Consider the following 23,259-nt stretch of genomic DNA (forward strand, 5'->3'; position numbering starts at 1 on the left):
GTACGACTTCAGACTCAAAGAACAAGACAATCTCAAACACGATCTAATTTCAAATAAAGCTTTGTTTGATTAAATACTTTTTTATTTCTCGCATCACAGCTTTTATTTACTTACTGAATAATATTCTGAAAAAAAATACTGATCTATACATTTCAAATCTAAATTTTCACCGTGCAACGCCGGGTAACTCAGCTAATATATATATATCTTATACTATGTGTTTAAAACATACACGTTTAAGAGGCTAATTATATGCAATAAATGTCTTTTGTCTTTCTTTAGTTTTATATATATATATAAAACTGTGTATGTGGCTTACAAACGAAAGGTTAAACAAATAATCATCTATGCGTTTAAGGCAGAATTGCACGAACTTTGACAAAGGAAGGTTTGTTTAGAATTAAGCACAAAGCTACACGATGGGCTATCTGTGCGCTGCCCACCACGGGTATCGAAACTCGGTTTTTAGCGTTGCAAGTCCAAAGATATACCGCTGTGCCACTGGGGGGGGGGGCGACAAAGGAAGGACCGGACAATAAAAACGCCCAAGAGCAAACTTTTTATCCAATTTCAAATACATATATTATTAAATCATACGTACTGAAACTAATAGTATAAAATACAGGGGTATGTTCGTGCCAGACCTCGATACGAGGTGTCAAAACGTTAAAATAATGAAGTATTTTTTGACATACGTCATGTGTTTGTCAAGACAAGAATATGGTGTTAAACACTCAATAAAATGTATTTTATAATTATACTGTGTGTTTAAAACATATGGGTTTAAGAGGCTTATTATTTACATTATATAAACAATAAAGGTGTTTTTTTTCTTTACTTATTCATGTTGATGTGACAGGAGGTGTGCAAAGCATTATAAAATTAAAAATTGTTGATACTTTTTTTTCCCTTGCTACTTAACTTAAAAGAAGTTTAGTTGTGTGTTTTCTCTCTGTAATATATGCATATTCAGCTTATTACTAGCGTAAGTGGTCTGAAACAAATAGTGCTGCATATATTTTTGTTATTTAAAATAGATTCCAAAAATATGGAAATTAGATCTTGAATATGAGATCTTTAACCTGATGATTACATCACACGTCTAACAAATTTTGGGCCCCCAATTGGGACAGCGGTATGTCTGCGGACTTACAACGCTAGAAATCGGGTTTCGATACCCGTGGTGGGCAGAGCACAGATAGCCCATTGTCTAGCTTTGTGCTTAACTTTGAAGAAACTAACAAAGAAAACTAAACAAATTTATTGCTTTGCCGTCATTTGCTCACATTTTTTCACCAAATTTTGTTTCAAACATATTTGATCGTACAAAACTTGCGTGTTCATTGGGATTCGGGCGTGTTTAGGTTAGTGGTAATTAATTTAAAGGTGCATATGTATATATATATATATCTTATGCTGCTGTCACTTTTTGAAAAAGTGTAGTTTCAACTTCTTCAATCAGATTTGTATTTTTTGACGAAAACATCATTAAAGTTATGTTATAACTACATTACGCAATGAAGACAAATGATACAAACCTTGATGTGTATGACGCAATTTTTTTCTAATAAACAAATTAACCTTGAGACTCAAGGGCATCCTGTGATACAACAGCTGAACCACAGTGATTCTAATCTAATGTCAAAGCTATTATTGTTTACCACTCTGCTTAACGTGTATTGCGAAATCATAAGACTAGCAATAAAAACTTTTAAAAAATGGATTACACTGATGATCTGACGTCGACATAGGAATGTTATGCATGTTTAATTTACTTCCAAAGGATGCTGGTACAGCCAGTTTATCATTTAATTGTTTATAATACTTTTTAAAAAGTTTTTTTCACTGTTCGTTTCTTTTAAGTAGTTTAAGGATGCTGCTAGTCTTAGAAATAATTTAAAGTATGAAACAAACCTCTCTATCCAAGCATCCGACCAAAGGAATATTTTTAATAAAAAAAGAAACATTTCGTGCTTTCATTAGTTTTTACTTATCAATCTCTCTTTTTTATTCCCCAGTGCATTGTAATTTATTTCAAAGAATATATTATTAAAGGGTTTGTTTGTTTGTAATTAAGCACAAAGCTACACAATGGGCTATCTGTGCTCTGCCCACCACGGGTATCGAAACCCGGATTCTAGCGTTGTAAGTCCGCAGACATTCCGTTGTGCCACTGAGGGGCCATTTCCTCCTTCCTAATAGATGTAGTCTTCATGTGTCTATGACTGGACATTGAATCTCGGAGATGAAAATGATAGAAATAACTGTGTGTTGTGATGTCTTCCAAGCTACACAAGTACATAACTGTTTTAAGGTTGGGATAAACTCCTTGCAGAAACTCGATGTAAAGTTTTTACTGTACTTCAAATATAGGAAAAAGGTTGGATTGTAAAATATATTTTAAGTGGATCTTTAACTAAAAAATTATGTGATGGTGATTCCTGTTCCAGAAGGGACTAGGTCGTCTCATGTAGAGATCAGAAAAGTAAAACCATAAGTAATGGGATAACCTCGTGTCGTATTTGTTTAGTCGGGTATCTGGGGCAGAAAAACCTATATAAAATTTGGTGTGTAGAGTGTTAGTTAATTTACAGACGTAGTGACACTCAACGATTTTAGTTGACGTTCACCAACAAAAAAAAATTTGTTTAGAATTACAATCGTATTATTACTTCCTTATTTTATTCTGGTCGGTTGCCACTAACTTTACACTATCTATATAAACAAATTTCAACATGAAATCTCCTTAACCTTTTCAATTATCTTAACTCCTGATCTCTATTTACCAAGAATCCCTAAACGCTGTTTAGCTTAGTATTCCAAAAGCCGTTTACAGATCTTGGGATTACTCGAATGCAGCATGTTCCTAAAGGTACATTCTTCGTCAATCATTCATAAACTGGTTTCGTACAATGCTATCTTAATGTCACCTGTTTTTTCAAGCGCTCATACATGTATTTAACTGATTAGCAGAATTTTAAAAAAAGGTCAAATTTCCCGAACAAAGAAAAGATGTTGGCCAACTTCACTTTAAAACAATTTCGAGACAAAAACTAATGAAGATCTTTATGAATCAATAGGTTGTACTACCTTTGCATAAATATAAGCTTAAGAACTTGGCATTTTAAGACATGTGTAAGATAATTGTCCTATTTAAATCCGAAAGTTACAATTTTTAAGATAAGAAATACTTCATCTTAATTTTATTTTATCTTATTTGCAATGTGGATGATTGCGTTTTAAAACCAATTAATTTATCTTCATCTAACAATTAATAGCAATTTTATAATTTCTTAATGAATAATGCGTTTTGCCACAATTAAAAGGGAGTTATTTCTTCTATTGACAATTAAAGATGACGTAATTTCTTCATGTCATTTAAAAACCTTTAGAATCAAAACTTTTCATTACTTTTTGCGGTTTTTGTTAAATTTTTTTAAATTTAAAGTCACAACTTACAAGTCTATGTTAAAAACTGGGATTTTTTTTTCTGCGGCCCGTTGCAAGATTTTGTTTATTAGAAATTGTTGTTCTGTAGTGACTAAGCTTTAGAAGGTTACAGCCATAATAACCAAACGAAGTACGTGCTGAAGTATAGTCAAAGAATATGTTTGTATAGACTAATTTACAATTAATCATATTCAATGGTTAATACATTTAGAAAAAAGGAAGTCGATTGTCACTTTCTATTGCAATTACATACAATCGTCCTGTTTGCTGAAATGAATTGAAAACGTCAATTTTTTTTCCTTCCATTTGGTCACGTGTCATTCAACTACCCTAACATGGTGTTAACTTTAATAATGTTTCCTGTAAAATATTTCTTCAAACTATTCTTACTTTCAGCTCATATCAAAATACACAAATGAAAGATTTTTCATACCTGTCAGTTTTTCTAACAAAACTTCGAAGATAATTATCTATCTAGTGGCAAAACCGCATGTAGGTTTCAAAAGGTCAGTTATTATGTCTGATATTCAGGTCTCTGATGCCATATGTAATAACCTGAATCATATCACCCAGTAATTCTCTTCAGTATTAATAAGCTTTAAGCCCTACGTTCTACTTTCGAAATATTTTTTTTTGTCTAGTAATTTCTATTATGCAACTTCTCCAATTTGAATTTTTTTCTTGTGAAAAAAGAAGCAGCTGTTGCATATATCGTAAAATAAGCCTAATTAAAGCTTTGACAAAAACAATAAAGCATTTGGAATTTATAGGCAGAGATCGCAACTCTATTTGCTGATATTAAGTGTGATGACAGAAAATATTGTAACGGGCGTGTGGGCAGCCCGTGGGCTTAGTCGTTGGGTTCGAATTTACACTAGTTAAAAATAAATTTATTTGGATTTCGGGTCGTGCTGTTGCGAGCGGAGCACACAAGCCACCAACTCGAGGAAATTTACCCGAGGAATAAAGAACTCTCACAGAGACAAGTGAAAACAAATCAAATAATATCTTTATTTATATACTGTTGAATAGTTCATTTATATCGAAACTCTCAAGGTTATCTCCAAACAACATTAACTTTAAATCATTGAATTCTTCACTTTGAAAGTCTAGATGTTCATTAATAAGACCTTCTATTGTGTTAAATAACATAGACACATCATTAGTTAAGTTATCAACTAAGTTAACACGAGAAATTCTCTTGGTCATAATCTGTATAACTGCATTAACAATTCTTCTAATATGTCTTTCAGTAGTTCTACTATAAGCATTAACAAATCTACTATTTCTTTAGTACACTTAGTATTATTCACTTTCTCTCTTTAGACATTATTAAGTGAAACACTGTTAGACTATATTAAAAACAGCATACTTACAGAGAATTTGCGTGGCAAACTTCTAGTAGATTCTGGATTACTGTGATCTTCTTCTGGAGTCGGATCAGGTCCTCGGAGCAACTTGATAAGTGTGGAGAAATCTATATTGGAGTCGGAAACACGGAATTATATACACGATTTTTGGTGTTTTTCCGACTGTTCAAGAAGTTTAGCTAATCTACTTTCAAAATCAGTTCTTTTAACTCGATTGGTACAAGTGGGGTCTTCCAGCAACAAGTGGACTATTCCATCATACTGTAACCAAAATCCACTTTGTTATTGGTCCTTAGAGAACCTGTTTCTGTCCCTTATCTAATATCTTTGTGGAAATCATCCAAGACAATTAACTTAGGGCGTATAGAGACAAACCATGTAACTCCAGTCTCTTCAATAATAGTATTTCACCCTTGTCTTTCATTGCCGTCCCTCCCGTTAACTGCTTTTACTTTGACATTGGTTCATTTCGACATGTCTTTTATCGAACTAGTGTGGTTTTCTCAACATACCACGTCTGTCTGGCGCGAGAATTGCTAGCTGTGAACTCTTGCACCTCTGAAGTCAGGACTGGAATGTGTTTCAGGCTAACTCCTGCGATTGGCTTCAAGCCTGTATCTTCCTTATTTGTTATTGTGGTCCACTAGTCTCCATGTTTTTCTAATAAAATTTTCGGTCTGCTGCTTTCTCTATACTATACAATATATACATTTAAAATAAAATATAATTTACTTTTTTAAAACTTTCAAATATGTATAAACTTAGTATTTGTATTACACAAATACTTCAATATCATCACATTTTACCCTTGTATTACTAGTATAGAATATATTAAAGTTATTTTCTAATTTTTTTTGCAGATGTTCTGTATCCAGTTAGCATTGCCCTTGTGAACTAAGGAAGGTCATAAACTTGCACTATTTCTCTAGCTTAGATGAATTTGATATTACAACGCTTGTTCCAAAAGCTTATACCTGATTGTCTCTTTCTGTATCAGTTTTCCTGGAGTTAAGACATAACTGTTTCAAGGAGTGGTACAGACACTTGTAAAATTTGGTATGTGTTTGGGGTTTATCTCCCTTGAATACATTTATTTGGAATTATCATGGACGTAGATAATCTAAATATTATGGGATACTGAACAAGGACCCTGGTCTAACTTGAAAGTGTGATATTTCGTTATTCTTGTTCTTCTCTTTGATCTGTGTGAACGAGTTTTCATATTGCTTTCCACTCCAGTAACAAGTTGCAGTTTGTAAAATGAGTTATAGAAGTTAGTTAGTAAGTAAAGATTTTTACTGTGGCTATTAATAAAGACGCGGTTAATTTTTTCACTCATATTTGCTTATTGTCCTTTGCTGTTTGAATTAATTTAAATCCCGCGCACAGTATTTCTGGAACCTGCATTTTGTGGATACTTGATTCTTATTTGTTAGACTTCTGTATCTCTGAAAACCACATCGGTACCGTCAATTGCTTAGCAGATTACTTCAAGTATTGGGAAACGAAATTTCAACAGTAAGTCCTGGTTCATTCAGTCAGAAACGAGTATGTTAAAAACGTTAAAACTGTTCTCACGTTTTGAATTTTTATCTTAAAATTGGATCACAAGTACTTTGATGTATATCTGCTCCGTGTCATAGTCATAGACCAGTTTCACATGCATAAGGTGATGTAGGATATAATACAACTGTATTATATAAAACAATATATAGCTTTCTTAACTGGGTATTACTACAGAAAGTAACATATAGCGTTGAACCAGACATATTACCTTGACAACATTTAATACAAGATATCTCTTCAACTATAGGTGAAGTAATGTTTTTGGGTGGCAGGGCAAGGAATAAGAAATTCAAATTTCTTGGAGGTGTTCCATACCTCATTGGGTTTGAAAAGTCCGGAATCTATTATATCTAAATATGCAATCCATATCACGGTGGCGTATTTCAGTCGCTAGTTATGAGCAGTCGAAGAGACATAGGACTTTGGAGTGGCTGCTCCATTTCAACAGCATTGGCTACACACATTAATTAATTATCCATTTTTTTCAATTCTCGATTCAAATTATGGGAACTGTCTTTATTGTTTGTTTGATGTTGTAGACCGTGTTCTTGATCTTTTAGTCTTGCAGAAGGCTACTACTACTACTGTTACTATTGTCCTTATCAGCATCATACATATATTTGAGTGTTACTATAACATCTTTGGGCTTGATAGATCGATTTGCTGTCAAAAAATCCTCGCAATCGAGGGAATAACGGTGATTGATGATGACGTGTCCAAGAGTACCGAAGTTCCAGCCACGATCAGTGGGACTTGGAGGTATCTGCTGAAGATCTATTGGGCTCAGTTCTGAAAAACAGATGTAAGAACTGTCGAAGAAGAAGAAGGCTCATGTAGCGGACCCGTCTGTTACACAACAAGAAGCACTGACATTAATTATGGGTTTTTCTGCTGATGAAACACTAGCTTCAGAAATCTGAGACTAAACGAGTCAAAGATACTTTATCCTGGTTATAGCAAGGACAAAAGTTTACTAATAATGTAATTTGGCATGGTGATTGAGGAGCCAGTTAATTAATAAAGGCATTGAGCCCTTTGTAGTGGCTGGACGTTTTGCATTCTGTTGAACATTACACTCTCTCTTGCATCCCACTCAGTAAGTGTCGCCTAGCAGCGATATCGCCACTCGAGGCTGCTTGAATAAAGCATCAGTTCTTCTACTCTCTTCTACTCTTGGTTAATCCAGAATACGTAATACATGAGGCATGACAACAACCAGATTAATGACCTATGTGACTTACTCTATAGACTCCCCTACGGCGTTTAAACATATTTGCACACAGTTACCTCTTCTCAAAAATTTTCATTAACATTATCAGGCTCGGCTAATCTACACGAGAATTACCGACATCATCAATTATTCTGTATGGAGCATGTCATGGTTATGTCATCTCATTGGGTAGGTAGAGTATGAAGCTATTGAATCCTTGCCAGAAATGGTGTAAAGCACTCAGTATTTAACACTAGACTTTTTCGAATCAACTTGGATCCCTATAATCTCTACCTCACAAGTCTGGGCCTCCTCTTCTCTTCCATAAATGTTACCAGATTACAGAAATATATTTTGGATGGTACTTCATAAAGAGCACAAAACAGAACATATTTTGGAGGAGTGTTTATTTGTTTTTGAATTTCGCGCAAAGTTACACGAGGGCTATCTGCACTAGCCGTCCCTAATTTAGCAGTGTAAGACAAGAGGGAAGGCAGCTAGTCATCACCACCCACCGCCAACTCTTAGGTTACTCTTTTACCAACGAATAGTGGGATTGACCGTCACATTATAACGCCCCCACGGCTGAAAGGGAGAGCATGTTTGGTGTGACGGGGATTCGAACCCGCGACCGTCAGATTGCGAGTCGAACGCCCTAACCACCTGGCTATGTCGGACCTTTGGAGGAGTGAGAGATACAATTTGACTACCATTTTTGCAATAATGATGTTCTGATCAATAAAACCAAAATTTGTCTCAACTGAGGTAAGCTGTAGTATTCCAAAGGTAAGCCAATCATGCAGTTTTCTGTTCTTTATCTGTTAAAACATATAATAGGCCTAATACTAATATCTTATGACAAATATAATTAATTATAACCATGCTTCGCCAGCTTCGAAAAGGCGTTTATACAATAAAAATCATTGTTGTAACAAATGGCTTATTAAAATAGTGCTCTGATTACTACTGTATTTGTTGTGTCCGAGCTGAGATGATAAGCTCTGGATTGAGTGAAACGCGTCGTCGGCAATGGATATAGCGAACACAGTATGATTGTAATATCATTTGTAGTTGAACCTGTGGATAAAAAGTTTTGATTATTATCAGAATGTGTGACTTCAGTATGAAAATTTGTTTACCTAAAAAAGGGACGACCAGTCTTAATGGGTAATAATTTCGAAACACTCTAACATTAATTTTACTCATGAAACTGAAATAAATTGCCTTTTCTTGATATCCAAATCAATAGATTAGATAACTAGTTTACAACATCTGTTTATCGTAAGGAAACACATACAGACTTACATACTCGTTTCGACAGTTTTATTCCAGGCTCCTTTAAACGTAACCTTATATTCAGTTTTCTCAATAGAGCATATAACATCTGTTCTGACGACCTCTCTCTTCATACCGAAGTGATCACCTTATAGAATATTCTAATAAACAATGGCTATCCTTTGTATTTTATTCAAGCCTTAATACACAAGTTCATTTCTACCAAAACTGAATCCCCAAAGAAAACATATACTGTAGACAAACACCAATTAAGATCTATCGTCCCTTTTTGGTAAATAAAGTTTTATACTGGAATACTGTTATTACCCACTCTTCTAATTCTTGAAAATCCCTAAGGAACTAGATAAAAAAATGCAGTGTTAAAAATATAATAAGCCTAATAGTAATGTATTATGACAAGTATAATTAATTATGGCATTGCTTCGTCAGCTTTTAAAAGACATTCACACCATAACAAAAAACTTATCTATTGTTTCACGAAATTGTTGCATTGTGTCTCGCTTTACCTTGTTTATAGATAACAACTTTGCAATGTCACACTGTTTAAATATACTTAACATTCTGCTCTCTTTCCAAAAGGTCAGCTACAAAGAAAAGGTGTTTTGTGAATGCAGTTTTGGCATTTTCAATGGAGAATGATTTTGACCTTTGAGGAGAGTAATTCCTTTTGTGTTTGAGAGCACCAAGACTCCATATTTTGTTTGCTAAACCTTTTTATATCTGACAATCGTGTATTCTTTATTTTATTTTCAATTCATATTCAAGTAAAGCTTATTTTAATTGAAATACAGCTTGCTTTACAGCGGATTATTCTAATCCTATCTGATTAGGCATTCTTTTATCTTTATTTTATCTTCAACAAGAAAGGAATTTTGTTCTATTTCAACACCATGTTTTGTCTCTTTAAATTCACCTATAACGAATCATTACACTCATCCTTCCTCAAACCTTTAATTTTTGCGAAGATAAGGTAATAGTGCGTTAGGTCAAATCCTTTAATTACCACAACCATACATAATATTTTTAAATTCAATAATCCCTTCAGCCAAGAGAAAGATTCAATAATAAAACTGTTAAGATATTATAATATTAATAAAATATACCTAACGATTTTTTTTTAGCATCGTATCCTATCGTACTATTAGGAGACGTCAACGTCATTATATATTAAACAATACTCATTATAATCATAAATAATATTCAACGTTAAACTGGTACACAATTAAAAACATTTTATTGAGGCCTATCTATGGCCTTCAACAAAAAGTTGACGACTACATGTTTCGACGTTACAACGTCATCCAACGTAACGTTCTAAAGCAATGTTTTCAAACACTTTTCGCCACAATATTCCCTTCTAATAAATGTTTAAACCATTATAATATTTATTAAAATGAAAGTTCTAAGTTCTAGTCAGTTGCAAATTTTAAAGTATTTTATTTCAGCAAAAATACAGTAATTGGGCACATTCATAGCTATTAGTTAATTAGCAAAAAGGAACAAAAGAAAATATATCGTGGTAACACACGAGTAACGAATTAACTTTTAATGACTACCTTGAGCTTGATACCCTCTGTGCTTGCCATAGACACACCCAATGATTTTTCCTCAAACATGTTAGAAGAAAAACCCTTATTTCTTATGGGTTAATTTTAACAAACTTTTCTGCCCCCCCCCCCCAAAGTTTACTGCTCCCAGAGTTTTAAAAACGCCACTAAAGAGCGGTACCGCCCAGGTTAGGAAACAATAGTCCGAGGCAACTCTTTACTACAACCAGTTTAACAACAACAAAAAATTATTATACTTTGACAGTCACAAAAATCTAATGTGCCACTTTCAAACAATTGAAAAAAAAAGTTGATAGCTTACCAAAACATACCATATAAATCCAGGTAAATAATTATTTTAATAAATAAAGAAATCAAGAGAAAAAATAAAGAAACAGCCAAACAAAAAGAATCTAATTCCAAAATAACCATATTCTGTACTTAAACTACAAAATTGCTAACAACATCGAGCAATTATCAACAATAAAGCTATTCAGGTATTTTTCGCGAATTAACTTGTTAAAGCTCAATGCATAGTTTTTATTTACTTGTTAGATCACGAGATTACAGATTATGTGATCGTAATTTACATAATCCTGTCCAAAATATCTATATATATCATTTATGATGTTAGAAAAGAACGTAGGTACAAGAAGTCTTCAAAGAAATGAATAAAAACCCTATAACCCGAGCGCTTTCGAAAGGTGGACCTTTCTTTTTCGGGGCAAACTGAGAATGGTAGTGTAATCGAATGAGTGATAAAAATAAAGAAGATTTAGTGACGTCACGAAGGTCATCCGGTTTTCCAGGAAATGTTTAGTCTATTTCTCTATGTACTGTTGTAAGCATCTCATTTCCGGTACAGTGTAGCCGAGTGTATGTGAAAAGGTGTTAAGGATATTTTACTTTAGAAATGAATAAAAATATGTATAATTAAAACTTTACTTGAGTGTTTAAGTAAAATAAAGGTGACACCTAGAGACTGATTGAAAACGATATGTTATGCTAATCAATTTATAAAAAACGATATGGAAAATTATCTTAACTAACAGTAAGTTTTAGGAAATTCGGCGTTCACATGACATGAAAAAATAAGCAAAGAATAAAAATTATTTTTTTGACAGAGATGAAACCAGTAAACGGAGATCACTGATTCCAGGAGCTAGATTAATTCCGAAATTTACATACTCTTGTACAATAGTAATGATACCTGTATATCACCGCTAGGGGAACTGATGTCAGTCTCATAATACATGCAAAATACTCAAAATAGGCGCGATTATCCAGAAGGTAAATCAGTGTTTGAAATGTAACTAAAAATTCACAGATAAACTAAACGATAGATTGAACAATCGATGAACGATAAACAAAACCATAACCAAATAAAAACAGAATTCGCTTTCTCATAAATTTAAAAGAACTCGCCAACGAAAGAACAACGATACAGCATTGGTGTCAGAGTGAGACAATATTTTTGGTGAAATAAAATAGAACTTTGACTAAACTTCAACTTTTGAAGATGACAACCATGAGGTCAAAGTGAGAGCGAAGCCTGACTTGAGATGATAAAATTACTGAGACAAAGTGTAGAGGAAAGACACAGAAAATTAAAAGAGGACTAAAAGATTATAAAAAAAAAAGAGACAGAAAAATAAAGAAAGAAGAAGAAGAAAATTACAGTAAAATAAAAAGGCAAAAAATACAAAGATAGAAAATTAGAAGAATATGACTGTTAACCCATTGCCTTTCTATTTGTTCCTTTGTTTTTGTGAATAAGGAACAACTCGCAATATATAGTGTAATTTGTGGTGTGTGTGTGTGTATGATTATAAGGCAGTCAGTTTAAATAATGGTTTATATATACCAAACCGATTAGAAACAACTTTTCGGGGAGATTCGACGACTAGGTAAGGCAATGGGTTAAGAGAAAAAGATCTATTATTTAAAGAAGAATTAAAAATAAATATGACTGAAGACAAGATTGACAAAGTTATAGGATAGATGCAGAAGGATTAATACAAGTTTGAAAAAATGATGAAGGACATCAAAGGCTGTGGTGACAAAGATGTACAAAAAGACATGAGTGATAAAAAGAAAGACATCAAAGAGGTAGAAAAGGCATCACTGAGATAGAAAATAAAATTGAAGACAATATAAAACATCCAGAAAATAAATTATTAAATGTGAAAATTAAACCAGCCACGCCTCTTTCTGCATTGGCTCAGAACTGTTAGCCTGGAATGTCATCTACTACAGAATATGGAATAGGATCATTTATTTGTCTATACCTATTACCACTGTTACGTACTGATAAATTAAAATAATCAGAAGCCGAGCTAAATAATTTAAATTTTAATAGTTTTGTTACGTCTCCGTTTGTTAATTGATTTTCCGTAAATTCGTTCCGACGAAACTTTGGCGACACAAGTCCTTACTTAATAAAACTGGTTTATTCTTTCCGAATACAACTTTACGATACACTTAATTTCAACAATCGCGCTAAAACAAACGCTATAACAACGAACGAGCTCAACTTCAATAATACTTTCTCACTGCAGATCAATTACTCACTACCTACACACATATTATTCCGTCACGTTGTCACCCTCTTATATATATACCAGACTACCCTATATCTAGTAATCTCCCGACTATTCCCGAAGGTTCGAGAGGTGGCGTGACACTAGTCACGTGACCTCGCTGACGCAACAGTTTATTTGTTTTGTTTTTAAATTTCGCGCAAAGCTACACGAGGGCTATCTGCGCTAGCCGTCCCTAATTTAACAGTGTAAGACCAGAGGAAAGGCAGCTAGTCATCACCACCCACCGCCAACTCTTGGGCTATTCTTTTACCAACGAATAGTGGGATTGACCGTCACTTATAACGCCCCCACGGCTGAAAGGGCGAGCATGTTTGGTGCGACGGGGATTCGAACCGCGACCCTCAGATTGTGAGTCGAGCGCCCTAGCCATTTTAATAGTTGAATTGTACCCTGGATTTAGGGTCTAGAAATATGCCGATATCGCTATTTGCCAACAAGATTGATTCATACCGTTTTTGTTTTTGGCACAAATATGTTTTAATATATATATATAACCGTATAATTTACAATAGCAACTATTATGCTTAATTATTATAAACAAAGTTTCATAAACAGAAATTTCACTAACTTACAAATAGCCTAAAATCGTCTTTCTAGTTCAGAGTCTCCTTGATATCCAGCGAGTTAACTTGAAGTCGATGTACGTACAATTGTCGGGAAGCTAGCTAGCTTTGTCAGGCATCGATTGTTGGACCCTCAAAGTAAGATGATATTTTCATAAAACCACTAATGTCCTCTGAGAAACTAGCAATATTTTTGGAAAGATACTAACGTTTAATCAGAATTCACTGACGTTTGAAATTCATAGCTGTTCCTGGTCAAATGTCATATATTTTTCGGTTGGTAAGGGTTAGCAAAATCACGGTTTATAGCGTACACACGGTTATAACAGTTTCCTACCAGACTTAATTGTTTCTTCTTTGGCCTCGGTCTTTTTATATGAGTGGGCAATGCTTTTCTCGAACGTTTGGACAATACTGGCTATGGAAGTGGATATATATTGTTAATTCTTGTGTTCACGAATATTCTACAACCTTGGGAGAATTGGCAGGTGTTTCGCCATGCGCAACTAACACGGTAAGCTAGACACCTCTTCAAATATAAACTTATTCGAAACAAACGTTGACATTAAAATAAATATATAACAAATTCGTTATACGCAACACATATCTAATACTACAAGTCACCCATATTTCTAAAAACAAATTCAATCAAAACAACGTTCATATTAAAAATAAACACATAATGATAAATTCTTTACACCACTATTGCTGTAATACTTTTTACTGAAGGACCTTCCTGGTCTACTTCAGCCATGACATTACCAAATCCAATTCCAGAGTTTATTTTGCTAATTCAATATCACCCAATTAACTATGATGTGAAGTTATCATGAGTCATACCAAGCTCATTCTGAAATTATTTCCAGAGTGAACTGATGAAACAGCGAACAAGTCTTCTTAGGTGGACAGCAAGATTAATATCCTTCCAGCTGAGAACTGTAACAACTATCAAGCATTGGTAGCTGCCTTATTAACATGTTCAGTGTGTCACACCAGAAAGAAGTATCCAGAATAGAATATAGAAGAAATAAAATAGTTTAGCTAAACTTGTGGAAGATTTGGAGAGGCTTGTCCAATTATTTTACCCAGACACTCCTCGTGGAATGATGTATTTATTGGCATGTGACAAATTTTTGGATGCCATAACAGTCGAAAATATGAGAATTAGGCTGATGCAAAGTAGATATACATCCTTAAAGGAAGATATGTAGTTGGAACTAGAATCCATTAATTAAAGAATCATATAAACAATTAGAAATATAATCTCAAAGTTATGAAATTGTCAGATCCAGTAATATTGAAACATCAACTCACACTCACAATAGTCTAGAAGAAATAAAATAATTGGTTAGACAACTAGCTACACAAAATGGTGGGAATAAACCACAAAACAGTTCGTGTTTCAAGGGTAAATACTGCAGACAAAAGTTTGTATGGAATAAGAAATCCTCCCAATGGATACCTGAAAGAGGAAATAGTTTAAGATATAGGAATCCTGGCCATTACAGCCAAAACTGTGAGGAATTAACTGTTGTTAAGATACCAAGGAGACAATACCCCGAGGATGAGTTTTTGGACTCAATTAAAATTTAAGTTTTCCAGGCCTATGCAAACCATTTCATTATTTGAGGAAAATCGTATGCTGATTTACTTCCATAGCATTGTTTGTCCAGATTTGTTAATGAAAGTTGGGACATTATCCCCAGAGGTGAAGAAAGAAGAGGGAAGGATGCAAACAGCAGGTAGACATAACGTCCCAGCAAAGGGAAGTTACTCTTACTGTGCAGCTAGTTTGAATTATTTGAAAATTTGGCTGGAGAGGTAAACAGTTAAGAATGATTATGTTCAAGTTAGATTTAATGTTATAAGAAATAGAAAAAAAAAAGATATTGTATACATGTACGAGTTTGTTTGTCCATGATTCTTCATAAAATCAAGGTCTACTAAATCCACAATTGCTGTTTAAAACTTGTGCCAATATAGACTTTACGCACAATCCTAGTATTCACTGACGTACTGTTCAGACTTGTTACACGTTGTTATTCAAGGGTCGAGATGTTTCATGAAGCCCAAGTTGTTTTGTTTAAATATCCTCAGCATGATTTCTTTCAAAAATAATTTGTTCAACCAAACCTAGGTACAGCTGGAGATTTAGATGTTATTTGTTCTAGTCAGCCTAAATGTTAATCATCAGTTCTACTCTGGTTTCTGTTTAAGAAGTTCTTACGAGTTTATGTTTAGATTTCTTCTCTAGTATTTCTAGCAACCTTCACCCCGGTTTCTACAGCAATTTGTTTAATTCTAAACATATTTCTTTCTTAATTAATTCACTGCTCAAAACACATTAAAAAAAAAACTTTTAGCACAGCGCTCTTGTGGCATAGTGATAAAACAAATATTTTAGAAAAATTTACTTTTAAACCAGTAGGAACAGTGCTTTTACATTACTGGTTATTTGGGCAAGTAACAATTACACGTGGATTACAGTTTATAACCTTGAATCATCTTCTTGCAACGATTTATTTTACAGAAATTGACTGTAAATCACATTTGTAACTATAAAATCATATGTACACAAGTAGGAGAGAAGTGTATAAACTGTTTGAAAGCACAGATATGGGAAGCAATCTTATGTAAAGAAAAATCCATTAACAGGAAAAAAATGTTTTTACATTAATATACTGTACTCTCAAGAAAGGCAAGTATTAGTTATTTTCACTTATAGAAAGAAATTATCTAGTTGAAATACCACAGGTAAGTTTAATCTTGATCTAAGTCTTTCACTGTCATTGGCACATATATATGGAACATAACACATAACATTCGTTTTAACCACAGAAAGCATATTTGGTCAAGTTTGGAATTAGTACCATGATGGTTAAAGATATTCTTCTTCAAACTGCACAGTTTCACATAACAAATGAAATATTAAAACAGGTATCTGCATCTAAAAATAAACCTATGGAACATTACCCAATTGCTGAAGCCTTGTTTTCATTACAGATGTGATGACATTGAATCAACTTGTTAAAAGACTGTTAAAATTTTTTTATAATTAAGTTCATGAACCCCTGGCTTTATGCAGTTTGATATGTTAGGGATGATAAGATCCAAGTTTTGAAGGTTGTTGAATGAGTGGAATGTTTGCAAGTTAATGATTGAGAAAAATATATATAGGACTAGCTTGTGAAACTCCAAAGAAATATTAACTCTTTTTTTTCTTCTTCTTTTAGGCACACGCCATCTATAATAACCTATAGTTGTGAGAAAGTTAACTATGAACTGGGTCAGTGTTAATTCTCATGTTAAAGATTTTTTATGTAAAGAATGTAATACAAAATGAAAAACGTAACGGTTAACATTCTTCTGTAAAATGAGTTAGATTCAAACTGCAAATTTATTTCAAGTTAATCACAGTAAAACAACCATGAATATAAGAGAGGATTGAAGTTTTTAACTCAATGGTCAGGTGAATTTTCATGTTTCTATAATAATTTGTGACACGTTAAAATAATCACTCTTCAACAGTGTATTTTGTTGTTATATTCAGTCATATTATTGTAATGTCAGGTTCAAATTTCTGGGTTTTCAATAGAAGTGCAACATAAAACAAATTTTGCACTAACTTCAACTTTACATATAAAAAAAAATGACATTTCTAGATGAAAATATTTTAAAAACAAAAATACTACATTGGTATAATTTTCTGTAAATCTACATAAAGAAATAAAAACAAAAATTTTCTTGATATATATATTTTCAAGCCGACCGCAAGTTTAAATTCTGTTACTTCAATACACTACCATCGACTTTCCTTAACACCAAAAACATTAAAAAGCAGTCATATTCGTCGGAAATATTTTATTTTCAAACTTTCACCCTATTATGGTAAGGCATTATTGTTCGATCAAAATATAAACATACTTCAACCATCTTTCATCTATTTCCTACAATGACTTCTTATTAAAGCTCTTAATGTGATTTATTGCATTTTGTCTAACAGTTAATCGCATTGACATGTTTTGGACAAACACCTTGAAAGCTTGCTTAAAAACAAATACATCCCAAGATATATTAAGAGTTCCTGTATTTGACACATACAAACATTATTCATTTTTAATGGCTACCGTGTATACGTTTTTTTTTTTTTTTGGAAATGACATTCATACAACTTCTTTACCTATGACCAGTAACAGGAGGCACAATAGGAATGAACTGGGTACACGAATGCTGATGTAGTGTAATTTAATTTTTTTAGTTCGGTATATATTGCAGGGAGTTTGTATTGTTATTTATGATTTGAAGAAAAGTAATTATCCATATACTCCAAAGGTGGTAACAAAAATACATCAAAAATTCTAATGCATAGTTATTAACAAATTTAGAGGTATTTTACTTTCCTATCCCCCCATTTTTTCTTCAGATATTAGTAGTGTTAGCCAAATAATTCAGGAACACTTAAAGATGATCAAACATATCAATGGGAAATAAAAAAAATGCATTTTGAAATTTAAGTTCCTTGAATAACTGCACCATGTGATGAAATAGCAGTGCACAAAATTTGAGCTACTAAAACTCAAGATGACTTGTTTATAAGGATTTTGAGGCAGTTGATATTTAATCACAAACTAAAGCATTGACATCTTAAAGTTTACAAGTTAATCCAAAACTCATTTCTGAAGCTCAAATTCAGTTTGAATAGACAAAATTTGGGTGACCCACACAACAGTAATTTTGATCATGCCATCAAGATTAAAAAGTGGAAAAAACAAACGAAACTCCACAGTGAAACTATAAAAGAAATTACTATTTTAATGAGTTGAGTTTGTTAAGCATAAAGCTACACAATGAGCTATCTGTGCTCACCAGGGGTATAAAGACCCAGTTTCTAGTGTTATAAACTTGCAGACTTATCACTGTGCCACTGGAGGGCTAACGATTTAAGAAGTTAGTACTTTATATCTTATTTTTACAAATTCTTTTGTCTAATATAAATATGAAAAAAAAGTGATTGTTTATAGCTCAATGTGTTTTGCAGAGTCATGCACCTACAACCAGGGACCAACATACAAGTTCTTTGCTTTAAATTGATGTTTAGCAATTCTTGTGTTTTCATGGTTACAACCTACTATAAATTTGAATAGTGGTTGGGGTAGAAGAACAATCCTAAACGATCACTGCAGTAAATGAAACGTTTTACCAGCTTAATTCTAATCCAAGTTAAATATCTAGTATTAAGTCATAGATCTGAATGTTTTCTAAACATTTTTCAAGGAGTAATTAGCATGAAACAGCTGGAATATATAAGCAAGAGTATATCGAATGTTATTCACTTGGCCAAATGTTTATGATCCTTAACTGATTCTAAATCAATTCATCCTTTGACTACGATAACTAGACCCGGCATGGCCAGGGGGCGCTCGACTTGTAATCTGAAAGTTGCAAGTTCGAATCTCCGTCACACCAAACATGCTCGCCCCTTTCAGCTGTGGGGGTGTTATCATGTGACTATTCGTTGGCAAAAAGAGTAGCCCAAGAGTTGGCGGTGGGTGGTGATGACTACCTGCCTTCCCTCTAGTCTTACACTGCTAAATTAGGGACGGCTAGGGCAGATAGCCAAACTATGATAACTAGCAGTTAAGCATGCCTTTAACACCTAGTGTCCAGTAAAATTTCAAATCTATACAATGTTCTTCATTTAAGAAACTGGTTTGATAAATGTACACTTGCTACAGTTATAACTATAACAATGACAAACAGCAAAAGTCCCATGATTTTACCTATTACCAGACAGTACTGCTTTCTTCATATTTACAGCCAAAAACTGATATGTATTTATGTTCTGATTGTAGACATATACGTAGGAATGTTCTAATAATTTAGTCGGGTAATATACTCAAAGCTTACTTGTAATAATATATGAAATTTTTCTACACACATAAAGTAGTTGTACAGAATTAAATGATTCAGACAGTTATTCACACACACACATGAAAAGTCTTACCATGGGTAGAAATAACTTACTATTATTTCTTTAAGTATATTAAAATATTCAGCAGACTATTCCAGCTGACACGTACCTGGGATATGTGGTCTGTATTATCATGGAAAAAACAGGCAACTGTTACAATAAATAACTCAGATCTCCAAAGAAATATTTTTCCTAATGATAATGAATTATGTTTGTTTTGCAAGATATATTTTAAAACTATATCTTGATTCTGTTTATTTAAAGTGCATCATAAAGATGTCATACATAAGCAAAAATGGATGATAAATCTAAATGAAGATTGAAATAACAACTGTTTATTTAAGTAAAATGGGTCAATATGACATTGCTTAGATCTTTGAAAACAATAAAATGAAGTCTATCCTACAATTGACATAAAATCTTCAGTATGTACAAAAAAAAAGTTTTTTTTTCAAGGTAAAAGTATTTATCTATGGCTGTGTGATGAACCCTTTTCCTTGCCATGATTCCTGTCACGGTCTCTTGAAGATCTGTGTTCACGAGATGAGTGTCTGTCACTGTCTTTATCTCTGGAGTACTTGGGTCTAACTACATCCCGCTCTCTAGATAATCTATGTTCAGAAGCACGATCTCCTGAACGTCTAGCTCGGTCTCTGGAATGATGTCGCTCTCTATGTCTGGGACGATCCCTTTCCTCACGCCTGTCTTTCTCATTATCACGGTGATGTTTGCTGGATTTGTGGCTTCTGTGTGGACTCCTACTTCTGAAATATCAACCAAAAACAATGAAATATTGAGCTCATAACCACCATAAAAAAAAAAAAGTTACCCTTTTTAGAATGGCTTCAAACTGTAACATGAAATTACATTTGTTTATATTAAATAGCTTTAAATTCAAAGTATATATGCCTGTTTCTACTTAAATTTTATTTTTCATTGCACTGTAAACTAATATTCCTGCAATACAAGTTGTAAATCACTTGTCAAGCATGCAGCACACAACACCCTATCAAATTATGTAACACACAGGCTTGTGAGCATACCTCGCAAAAAATATTATCACATGTTTTACCTAATTTAACCTAAGAAGTTTCTAATTTTTTACATTTTAGTTACTTTTATAATAACAAATAAAGAATCAACAAGAAAAAAAAAGAAATATAGAACTTACCTGGGTCTAATCTATTGCTGATGACTCTTGATGAAACTTAACCCTACTTTTTTATACTAATGATACTGTTGCACTAAATTTTTGTATTTAATTAAATGATGTACCAAAGAATACATAAGAAGCAGACAATATTCTATAACTAACCATCACAATTTTTCCGGCTTTCTAATTATGAGACAAGAGCCATTAACTCTCTCAACATGGGTTTGGTCAATTTGACTGACCACGTGATCTCTTTGTACTCATTTAAAGTTTTTATAGATTTAATACTTCTAACTTTCAATATATTGTGTATATCTTCATAAAATTTGGCAGTCTTTTAGTTAATATCACAAGTCTTTCACATACAAAAAAAATCATAATTTTTAGTGAAAAAGTATTTTTAATAAAATAAAGATTTGTACATGAATATATTGGATATTTGTTTCTTTTTTCTTTCTAAAATGATTCCAAATTGTAACATGAAACTACATTCGTTTAGCTCTTAAGTTTGCAATAGTACACGTCTATTTATAATAAAATTTTATTGTTTTATTGCCCTTTGAACCATGTCTAATTACTATTTGCAACATTATAAGTTGTAAATCACTTGGGGAACATGCAGCTCACATTACGCTAACAAATTACATTACCCACAAGCTGCTTGCTTGTGTGCCCCGTAAAACATTTTTATTATAATATTATTATTATTTATTTTACTTAATCTAATCTTAACAAACCTAAAAGGCTCCCAACTTTTACATTTTAGTCACTTCTATAATTGTACGTAAGGAATAAACATGAAGAACAAGAAAAAATACTTAATCTTTTTTCTTGCTATCAGTTTTCAAAGAGTGTTAACCTAATTTTATATACTAATGCACTTAATAATTTTTATTCAATAAAATAATGCACCAAAGAATATAGACTAATAACATACAAAAAGTGGACAAATTCCCTTACCTCTCAAAAATTTTCTGGCTTTCTAACTGTGCGACAAGAGATGTTACAAATTCATTCAAGCTAGCCGTTAACTTTTTCACGGGAACAATGTTGGTACTCTGAGTGATATTGACATCTAACTGTTCAGAACATGACGTTATACAATATTTCATTTGATAGATGAAAACCTTGAACTTCTATTGGTTATAGGTAATATATAATTAAACGTAAGAGAACTATTAACGAATGCTGAAAGACAGGATGTGACAGGTATCTGACAAATTGCCAATAGTTCTTTCCGATATTTAATACTGTATTATTTATAACCAATGGAAAGCCTAGGTTTTAATCTATCAAATGATGTATTATATTACATTGTTTCTATAGAGAGAATTGTCTATTTCATTTCCAGTTCAAACTTTATTCCCACAGGAAACGCGTCGACGAGCTTAGATATCCTTTACTGCGTATGAAACAAGGTTTTAGTGTTTTACATTCAAAATTTTATAAAACTACTTTTTGTTTGTTGTACCAACTAGAATAGCATAAAATCTTAGCTAATAATCCATATTTTAATAGGAAAAAAGCTTTATGTTCTTAATTCTACAAGGCAATCTTTTAAATAATCCTGAATTTCCACTAGTCCGACACACGTGACATATTTTGTCTTAGCATTTTAACCTTCAATTTTGTTTGGTTACAGAGCTATCGAATAGAAAATCAGACCCCTCCTGCCACGCAGACAAGTGGCAAGAAGGGTCTGATTTTCTAGTTTATGGCTCTGTAACCAAATAAGATTGAAACATATAAAAATTATCCTATATCTGAACAATTACAATATGATAATGAATAATTTATGTTAACCCTTTCACAACAGGTGCCCCTTTAAATTGACTGACCCCATATACAGTTTGGGTAGAGAGAATAACAGATAAAATATAGTTTTACTGAAAACAAATGTTTGAAATGTATTTAGGAGGTTTTAGAGATTATATAAATGATATTTGAGACTGGTAATAAAACAGATATATTCAGAAACAAATCTTTAGTAAAAATACTTCATTAAAAAAATATCATTTTTTGTGTACAAAAGACTTGTAATGTTTACTAAAAATCTACCAAATTTTGTGAAGATACACATACTTCATTAAGAGTTATAGTATAAATACTTAATGTGTGCAAATGTGTATATGAACTCAAGAATTTTATACCAAACCCATTGCAAAAGGGTTAAATTGTATTTAGGTCTTACTATTATATTTTAGTTATGTTTTAAAATATACATCATACCTTGCATCCATTCTCAAGGCTTTAAAAGATATTCTACACAAAAATTTAAAGGTATGTATATTTTTTCCATTTCCTAACTTTCATTCTCAAGGCTTATGATATTATGCACAAAAATTTTGCCAAAGGGTTGTGCATATTTCCCAAAGACACTGTAATATGCCTCAGGGGGCATTGTTGACTTGTGTCGATATGAATAAGTGGTAAAATACAAGGAAAATAGAACAATAAAAATTAACTATATGTGAAAATACCTGAAATTATGAATTTAAAAAGAACTTTAAAGATATTCTACACAAAAATT

The 23,259-nt window shown here is 32.7% G+C and overlaps 1 protein-coding gene across 3 annotated transcripts in view; it reads right to left on the reverse strand.

The window, feature by feature from the left end:
• LOC106464119 (pre-mRNA-splicing factor 38B-like) overlaps window positions 1-23,259 on the reverse strand; it is a 49,795-nt gene that overhangs the window by 1,378 nt on the left and 25,158 nt on the right. The window contains exons 8-9 of one of the 3 annotated variants that reach the window (XM_022391797.1): window positions 20,010-20,340; window positions 9,348-9,353 (exon numbers count right to left, since the gene is read on the reverse strand). In XM_022391797.1, the coding sequence (XP_022247505.1) occupies window positions 20,043-20,340 (298 nt within the window). In that variant the 3' untranslated portion in view covers window positions 9,348-9,353; window positions 20,010-20,042. Of the gene's footprint in view, window positions 1-9,347; window positions 9,354-18,230; window positions 18,234-20,009; window positions 20,341-23,259 lie in introns of all 3 variants that reach the window. The other 2 variants (XM_022391796.1, XM_013924232.2) reach the window with 2 other exon arrangements.

This window comes from Limulus polyphemus, unplaced genomic scaffold, assembly GCF_000517525.1.
Source record: "Limulus polyphemus unplaced genomic scaffold, Limulus_polyphemus-2.1.2 Scaffold1564, whole genome shotgun sequence".
In the NCBI taxonomy this organism is placed as follows: Eukaryota; Metazoa; Arthropoda; class Merostomata; order Xiphosura; family Limulidae; genus Limulus; species Limulus polyphemus.